Raw genomic sequence first — 8,651 nt, forward strand, 5'->3', positions numbered from 1 at the left:
GGTGCGTGGGGACAGGACCCACGGGCAGTCAGAGCTCCTGCTGCTGCCCCGAGTTGAGGGTTAGGGCTAAATTTAAGGCATAGGTATGTGAGTTATCTCTTTACAAGACAAAGAATATGTAAAAAAGTTAAAATGGTATCAGTGCCCATATGGTCTGGCCGTTTGGCGGTCCCACAACTTTTAGATAAGAATCAAACCGGATTGAGTAAATGGCAGAAGTCACCGCTTGAATTTTATCCTCAGCTAAAGACAAAGGAGGATTTGTTGGGGGGGGGTCAGTTACATGAGGTTGCCAGACAGTAACCAACTTAAGTTCTTGCCTCTGGCATTGATTAAGAGCTTCTAGAGATAAGACCATCCCCCCTTCTTCCTGGCACAGAGAGGGAAGCATCTTCACAGATAGAGGTTTCCCTTAGAAATGTAAATGTTTCCCAACAAAGGGGCAAACAAATTCCACTCCTTGGAGCCTGAATCTCATCTGTAGTTTTAAAACTAACCAGCCTAAAAATCCTCATCACAGGCAGCAAGGCGTTTTTGGGTAGAAAAGCTGATTCCCGTCCTGAAGGGGAAACTCACATTTCTGCTTTGATATTGTCCTTTTCTAAAGGGCTCTCATGCTTGGTTTCCACAGGATGCAGCCACGAACAGGACAAATGTGGTTTCTGCTCTCAGGGAGTTTTACTAACCAGCTGGGAGACCCTAAGAAATGATGCAGGGTCAGTGAGCCGAGGAGTCGAAAGAAAGATTTCTTGGACTCTCAAGATCTGGCAGTAGTGCTCTTTTATTTAGAGAATAGTGTGGAATAGCATGGGGATAGGACCCATGGGCAGTCAGAGCTGCTGCTGCTGCAAACACGGGTGGAGAGTAAGGCTAAATTTAAGGCGTAGGTATGTGAGTTATCTCTTTACAAGACAAAGGAAAGAATATGTAAAAAGAGTTAAAAATGGTATCAGTGCCAGTAGGGTCTGGTTATTGGGTGGTCCTATAACTTTTAGATAAGAATCAAACCAGATTAAGTAAATGGCAGAAGCCACCACTTAAATATTATCTTCAGCTAAAGACAAAGGAGGATGTTGGGGGGGAGGGTTGCCAGACAGTAAACAACTTAAGTTCTTGCCTTTGGCATTGATTAAGAGTTTCTAGAGATAAGGGCATCCCCCTTCTTCCTGGCACAGAGAGGGAGGCATCTTTACAGATGGAGATTTCCCTTACAAATGTAAATGCTTCCCAACAAAGGACAAGCAAACTCTGCTCCTCAGAGTTGCTTTTATTAAAAGTAACCAGCCCCCTTCTCATCTGCAGTTTTAAAAGTAACCAGCCTAAAATAATCCTCATCAAGAAAGTTTTTGTTTTTTCCTTAATTAGTTGGGACCTCAGTTTCCCCATCTGTCAAATGGAGGCCTTTCTCAGGGTGCTTCCAGAGGGTCCACTGAGGGGCGTTAGGCCCTCTGAAGACAGTGGCACAGACAGCTTTGCTAAAATCACTCCCCACGCCCGGGGGGGGGCGCGCTTCCAGGTGCTCTGGTCAGACATCTCTCACTGAACAGCTCAGGAGCATATGCTCCCGCTCAGAGCTTTCGTCACCAAGGCCAGGACTCCATCTCTGTGTAAAGGTCCTTCCACACCTTCACTTTAAAAGTGACAGGTGAATCAATTTATAAAAGAGATTTTAAAAGATGATACTCAAAGTCGGTGAGCACGTTTTGAAATAGGCACTCCCATTCCCTGCTAGCAAACTATGCTAATTGGTACAACTTCTCTTTAAATCAATTTGGCAATCCAAATCAAGAGCCTTAAACCATTTGTTATTTTCTCACCTAGTAATTATACTTCTGGGAATCTGGCCTAAGGAAATAATGCAAAATATTTGTAAAAGCTTTATGGTGAAAGATGTTCATTGCTGCATTATTTCAAATGGCAACCCAAAAAACCAGTGGAAACAGCATTAAAAATGTATAACACTTTTAATAACCCAGGGAAGTGTTTCTCTTATGAAATTAATAAAAACTGAATATAAAACGGTATAGACATTCAGTGTGATTGTAGTTATATTTTATGTATATATAATTTGTAATATATATGCTTAAATATATGAAAGGAAGTCACCAAAATGTTACTGGTGGTTACCTTGGGGCATTGGGATTTAGGGTCAGTCTGAATACAAGCTCACCCCATGGCCCGGAGGACAGGATCAGTGGCCAGAAACAGGGAGACATGTATGCCAAACCACCAACAGTGGTCATGCGTTATAGAGTGATGGGTCAGCCTCAGCAGCCTGGAGGAATGAAAAATACTTTGCCATATAGGTCAGGGACTTCTGGTTAAACTAGCAGGTTACGTGGTTTATCTTCTCCCCCTAAACCCCACTAAAATTACTATAAGTGATAAAGCCCACATTGGACAAAGAGAACCGGAGAGGAGATGACAGTAATAAAATTTTGGAATCTGGAAAACAGACAAAAAGAAACCTAAGTGCTTTCCCAGGGAGAAGCAGAGAAGCCAGCAGATTCACACATCAGAACCCTGGAAAATCTCTGGAACGGGAGGCACCAAGCACCTCTGAGAGGGAGGTGCAGGCGGACTAGAAACGGGAGGATGGATGGGTTACAAGACTGTGTAAAGCAGGGGAGACCTCCATAGCTCCTCTCACGTCACCCACCCCTCCTTTACCCCAGGAGAAACTGGAACTTTACTCTGGAGGGTTTACCCAGAGGGACTCCAAACCCTGAGACACCGAGCACAGCCAAAGGTGGGATAATAAGTTGAAATAAGTCAGATTAACCGAGACTGAGACCCTCCCAGCCCCGCTTCTCCATGTAACTTCCCAAAAGCTGGCAGCTTTTTACACTTTTACAGAAAGGACATTAGAGGCATCCTCCCTGAGGAAAACTCTACCCAAAAGAAAAAGCCCACAGATACTGACATTTGGGGTTCCCCAATGAAACAGTTTATTCTCCACCAGAATATTCTATATTGAGACTCACCAGGGGAAAAGCCCCCTTGCTGTACACACACACACACAAACACACACACACACACACATGTGCATGCGTTCCAATCAGTTTCTTAGTATTATTACCCTTAAATATTAGCAGACTACCAAGAACCACCAGACATTTGAGGAAAACCTCTGACATGGAGGATGGAGACAAAATAAATAGGAAAAAAGGAACCAAGAGGAAACTGAGACGATGGCAGAAACAGAAGAATTATTACATCCATGATTAATAGGCTCAAAGAGATAAGAGAAGATATTCCCTTGACACAGAACAAAAGACTATAAAAAAAGAGCTATGAGATATTTAAAATATATCAGATTTTTTTAAACTCAAAATAATAAGGTTAGATGGCAAATTTTAGGCAAATCTCAGAAAGTCAAAAAAAGACTTGAAAATAGAATGAAACACATAGGCAAAAGAGGAATTCAAAAAAGACAGAAAATAGAGGGGAGGAAATCATCAAATAAATAGCCAAGGAAATTTCCCAGAACTGAAGAACATGAGTTCCCACCTGAAAAATTCTGCTAAGTGCTCAATCCAACAGATGAAGACACAGCTACGTCAAAGCAGAACGTGTGATATTTCAGCCGGCCAGAGAGAAAGAGAAGAACCTAAAAGCTCCAGGGAAAGGGGTGGGGATAGGACAGTGCAAAGGATAGAGGATCAAAATAGCATGAGACTTCTCAGGGGCCACACTGAAAGTCAGAATGCAGAAAAGCAATACCTTCAAAATGCTGAGGGAAAATTCTTTCCAACCTAGAGTTCTGTACCCAGCCAAACTGTCGCTCAGGACTGAGGGTAGACTAACGATATTTTCAGACATGAAAGTCTCAAAAAACTTAACCCCTATGAATCCTTTCTCAGGAAACTACTAGAGGATGTGCTTCACTTAAATGAAGGGGAAAAAAGAAGAGGGAAAAAGAAAGAAAGAATGGGATCCAGGACACAAGGGCTGCAACAGAGAAAGAAGGGATGCCCAGGATGATGGTGAAGGGAGATTCCAGGAGGACAGCAGGCCTGGAGAGCACCCAGAACTGACCAGAACAGGAGGACAGAGGGCTCCAGGAGGGGCATCTCTACGAAGATGAAATTGATGGATGATATACAGTGTTTAACGTATAAAGACGAGATTTATACTTCTGGCAATGAATGAGGGAATAAATTAGTGGTAGGTACATAGAAAACAAGCAAATTGAAAAACAGATATTTATCCCAAGCATATTTAATATAGTATAAAATGTGACTCAACTGTGAATAACACTTAAATAGTCATAATTATTTCAGCCTTAAACATTTGTCTCATGAATATCTTGAGAGGGTGGGAAGAAGTGGGGAGGGGCTATGATGTATAAGAGAGCTAAATCCCTATCCTTCATGGCAGGAAGTCAAGTGGTTAAAAAATAAAACTGAAACAATCAAGAAATAGTATAAGCCTGTGATTTAGAAATAAGGAGAAAATACCAAAAGTAACAGCTAAAAGTTGAAAGTGGAAGGTGGGAATGGAGGAATGGGAGCCAGCCTAGGGATGGCTCTTTTTCATAAAAAGTCTTATTATTATGTTATACCTACATAACTTTGATTTTTTAAATTAAAATTTTAAAATATGGAAGGCACCCATGGCAAGGTGTGGGACGCTGCAATAGCCAGGGATGGTTGACTCTGGGAACAGGGCAGGGAAGGGCAGGAAGGCACCAAAGCGGGTTGAGACTGGGGCCAAGAGTCAGAGGGGAAAGGAAACATCTCGGGTGCTTAAGCAGAGGAGTCCTGATCATGGCTTTGATCTTGATCTTGACCAGATTCTTTTTAGGAAGATCCTTAGGCAAAAAAGGGAGTGGGAGAGATGGATGGCAAGGGGCTCTTGGTAGGCTGTGCCCATTTCTAGGGAGAGAGGACAGCTCTGAACATGGTGGTGGTTGTGGGAATGAGAGGAGCACGTGGGTGACCCAAAGAGGAGCCCAAAGGAAGAAGGCTCTCCCTTCCACCACCCAATACAAAAATCGTTGTGTTCAGATGTGAGGAGCCAAGAGGTAGAGTTAAGAGCTCAACCTTTGGAGCCTTTGGGTTAAAATATGGGTAGCTAGAGACCTGGGTGTGACCCTCTATCATGCCACTTACTAGCTGTATGACTTTGTGCAGGTTACTTGACCTCTCTGAATTCTGGGGGTTGTCTCAATTGCAAAATGGGCCTGACCACATCCATCTCACAGAGTTGCCCAGAGAATCTAAGGAAAGAACCTCTGTAAAATGCCTCTGCCAACACATGTGAGCTCCCTCCTGTCCTGTGTCCCACCTTCCACTCCCACGATGGCATGAAAGTCTTCTAGGAAGACCCTACAAGCTCTTCTGAGCTTGATTTCCTGAATCCCTCAAGTGTGAGGCCCCAAAGGGTTCCTGGGAGGTACTGTCAACTCCCCTCCGATCAGCTCAAGAATAGAGACCACACAGGTTTGCATCAACCAGAAAGTCAGCTTTATTAGCCCACCACCAGCGGAGGGGGAGGGGAGACAGCTGGGAGCCGCGCTGGGAGAACAAGGGCCCGACCCAGGCCTTCAGGAGGGGAGGCCAGCAGGTGGACAGGAGGCTCTGGGAGAGGCAACTCAGTGCTTGGAGTTCTGGCCCTGGCTGAAACTGGACGAGTCCATCTCCTTGAGGATGGACCGGGTCTGGCGACTGGAGGATGACGAGGAGGAGGAGATAACTGTGGGAGAGAGGAGAGGCGGTGAGAAGAGCTCTGAGAGCTAAGCAGACCCCATACATGGAGAAGGGGAGACTGGGGGCTCTGGAGCGCCCAGGAACCTCAGGAGCCTTACCATCGCGGGAAGAATAGGATTGGCTGGACATGTGCTGGGAGGAGAGGCTGTAGGGGAGAAGAGGCAGAGAGGTTAGATGTGCTGGGAGCAGTGGGGGGCTGAAAGGTCTATGGGGCAGGACTGGGGGCCGGGCACTCACTGGGCATCTTCTCCCTCCAGCAGGCGGCGGTAGGTGGCGATCTCCTGCTCCAGCCGTGTCTTCACGTCCAGCAGGATCTGGTACTCTTGACTCTGCTGCTCCATCTCGCAGCGCAGCTGGGCCAGCTGCTCCTCCACGCTGCTGATCAGCCCCTGGATCTGGGCCAGCTGCATGCAGTAGCGGCCTTTGGTCTCCTCCAGGCTGTTCTCCAGGGATGCTTTCTGTGAGCAGGAGAGAGAGAAAAAAGAGTCAACAGTGGTGGTCACTCCTGTCCCTCCAAGTCTCTGGGTATGTTTCCTGAGAGGTGCATGGATTTTGACCCCAGCTGGGCTACTGAGGGGCCAGACAACATGGAGAAAAGTTACTCCACCATTATGGGCCTTAATTTGTCCATCTATATAATTTGTCCCACTCCTAGGAAAAGAGTGATGGAACTGTATCGTGGCAGTATTGAGGGGCTGGTGGCCATTACTGATGACTTGGGGGCTAGGGCTGGGCCAGGTCCTCATACCATGCTGAGCTGGGACTGCAGCTCGATCTCCAGGCCCTGGAACACCCTCCGCAGCTCAGTCACCTCGCTGCGGCTGGTCTGCACCAGCTCACTGTTGGAGGCCACTTCTTTGTTCAGCTCCTCTGTCTGTGATAGGAAAGAAGAGCAGAAGGTGTGAGGAACTGCAGAGGTGCCCCCTGGCTGGGAAGCCCTGCAGGAGGGCTGATGGCCCAAGCCCCACCTTGCTCAGGAACCAGGCCTCGACGTCTCTGCGGTTCTTCTCTGCCATCTGCTCATACTGGTCGCGCATCTCGTTCAGGATGCGGCTCAGGTCCACACCAGGTGCAGCATCCATCTCCACGTTGACATCCCCACCGGTCTGACCCCGCAGGGCAAGCATCTCCTAGAAAGGGATTCAGGGAGGTGGTCAGCTCAGTTGACGCCTTTCCTGTGCCCAGGCACATCTGCAACCCCACCGAACCAGCCTCCCACCCCCAACGCCAGCAGCAAACTCACCTCTTCGTGATTCTTCCTCATGTAGGCCAGCTCCTCCTTCAGGCTCTCGATCTGCATCTCCAGGTCCGTCCTGGCTAGGGTCAGCTCATCCAGCACCCTGCGCAGGCCATTGATGTCGGCCTCCACGCTCTGGCGCAGGGTCAGCTCGTGCTCATACCTGGCAGGACAGACGTCAGGGCATCAGGTTCCATCTGTGAGGCTTCTGAGCCTCAAGACCTACTGGTCCACCCGGATGGACAGCCCCACTACCCGCCCCCTGCCTCTTCTCTCTGCCCTCAGCCCACCACAGTGGCTGCTCACTTGGTCCTGAAGTCATCCGCCGCCAGCCTGGCATTGTCGATCTGCAGAATGGGCTGAGCATTCTCAATGGTGGCCGCGATGATCTGCAGAGGGCGTGAGGGACAAGAGGCCTGGTTAGCCAAGACCCTGAGGTGAAAGAGAGCAGAGAGGGGAGAAAGGAGCCTCCCCAAACTTGAGTGCTGTCTGGCTGTCAGGTCAGGTCCTCTGCTCCCCCAGCCAGCCCGGGGTGCCTTCTCCACCCAACTCAGGGTGTGTAGGGAGGCACCCTACATCTCCCATCACCCCATCCTGGGCCAAGGCTGAGAGCTGAGGGTGCAGTGCAAGAACACTTGCAGGGAATTAGAGGTTCAGGGTTCCAGGCCCAGCTCAGACACGTAGATGCCGAAGAGGGACCCTCTGCCACCAATTCTGAGTGGACCTTGGCTGCTCCCCCAAGGCAGGCCTTGGTCTCCCTGTTTGTAAAGTGGAGATGCTAGCAAGCAGTTTTCTAAGGGCCACTGATGCCCTGGCATCTCTCAACGTGCCACCCACCAGAGCAGCCCATCTGGCCACCCACCTTGTTCCTCAGGTCCTCAATGGTCCTGAAGTAGGGGCTGTAGTCCTTGGCCTCAGTGGGCCGCTGCCTCTGGTACCAGTCGCGGATCTTCACCTCCAGGTCGGTGTTGGCCTCCTCCAGGGCACGCACCTTGTCCAGGTAGGAGGCCAGGCGGTCGTTGAGGTTCTGCATCGTGATCTTCTCATTGCCAGAGAGGAGGCCACCATCACCACCACCAAAGCCAGCACCAAAGCCACCACCAAGGCCACCACCATAGCCTCCACCGAAGCCGCCACCCAGAGCTCCACCAAAGCTGCTGCTGCTGAAGCCGCCGCCATAGCCGCCCCCCAGTCCGCAGGCTCCCATGGAGGAGTAGCGGCTGGAGGAGACCGACAGGCCGCCCCCGTAGGCGCTGGGGGCCCGGCAGGACCCTCCGGCCAGGACAGAGGACATGCGGCTGGAGCCACCACCGATGCCACAGGAGCCCTTCATGGAGCTGGAGGAGGTGAACTGGCGGCTGCAGGAGGTCATGGTGCCGAGGGAGGCGAGTGAGCGAGCGAGTTGGCGGAGAGAAGAGAAAGGTGCTCCAGGAGGCTGGGAGAATGCTGGGGCTGCCTCCAACCCCAGGAGCCTTTATTTGCACCTGGGGAAGGCGGGGCCCTCCGAACTGCTGACTCCGGGTTCCCCTTTGGATTTCATCATTCCAGGTCCTGCCCAACTCCCCACTCCAGATTATTCAGCCCGGGGTGGACTCACTTTGCTGCATGCTGCTCGGAGTTCCCACCCAGCTTTGGGGGGTGTGGGGCCGAGAGAAAACACACAAGCGGGAGTCGGTCGTGACTCAGGCTGGGTGGTGGGGACC

At 49.7% G+C, this 8,651-nt stretch overlaps 1 protein-coding gene across 1 annotated transcript; it reads right to left on the bottom strand.

Annotated features, from left to right (window-relative positions):
• Positions 1-5,445: 5,445 nt before the first annotated feature.
• KRT16 (keratin 16) lies at positions 5,446-8,403 on the bottom strand. The gene is made up of 8 exons (XM_046675181.1): positions 7,811-8,403; positions 7,255-7,337; positions 6,955-7,111; positions 6,680-6,841; positions 6,460-6,585; positions 5,949-6,169; positions 5,810-5,856; positions 5,446-5,697 (listed from the first exon to the last, which is right to left on the bottom strand). The coding sequence occupies exons 1-8, from the start codon at positions 8,318-8,320 to the stop codon at positions 5,597-5,599; spliced, it is 1,407 nt and encodes a 468-aa protein (XP_046531137.1). The 5' UTR covers positions 8,321-8,403; the 3' UTR covers positions 5,446-5,596.
• Between the last annotated feature and the right edge of the window lie 248 nt (positions 8,404-8,651).

The sequence above is a fragment of the Equus quagga genome, chromosome 11 (assembly GCF_021613505.1).
Source record: "Equus quagga isolate Etosha38 chromosome 11, UCLA_HA_Equagga_1.0, whole genome shotgun sequence".
NCBI classification, from domain to species: Eukaryota; Metazoa; Chordata; class Mammalia; order Perissodactyla; family Equidae; genus Equus; species Equus quagga.

What these genes read in the sequence shown, in the direction of transcription:
- KRT16 (XM_046675181.1), bottom strand. Translation starts at nt 8,320, where the DNA reads ATGACCTCCTGCAGCCGCCAGTTCACCTCCTCCAGCTCCATGAAGGGC. An exon ending in AGGCCTGGTTCCTGAGCAAG is followed by an intron (nt 6,586 to 6,679) that starts GTGGGGCTTGGG and finishes TTCCTATCACAG; the next exon opens with ACAGAGGAGCTGAACAAAGA. An exon ending in TGCAGTCCCAGCTCAGCATG is followed by an intron (nt 6,170 to 6,459) that starts GTATGAGGACCT and finishes TCCTGCTCACAG; the next exon opens with AAAGCATCCCTGGAGAACAG.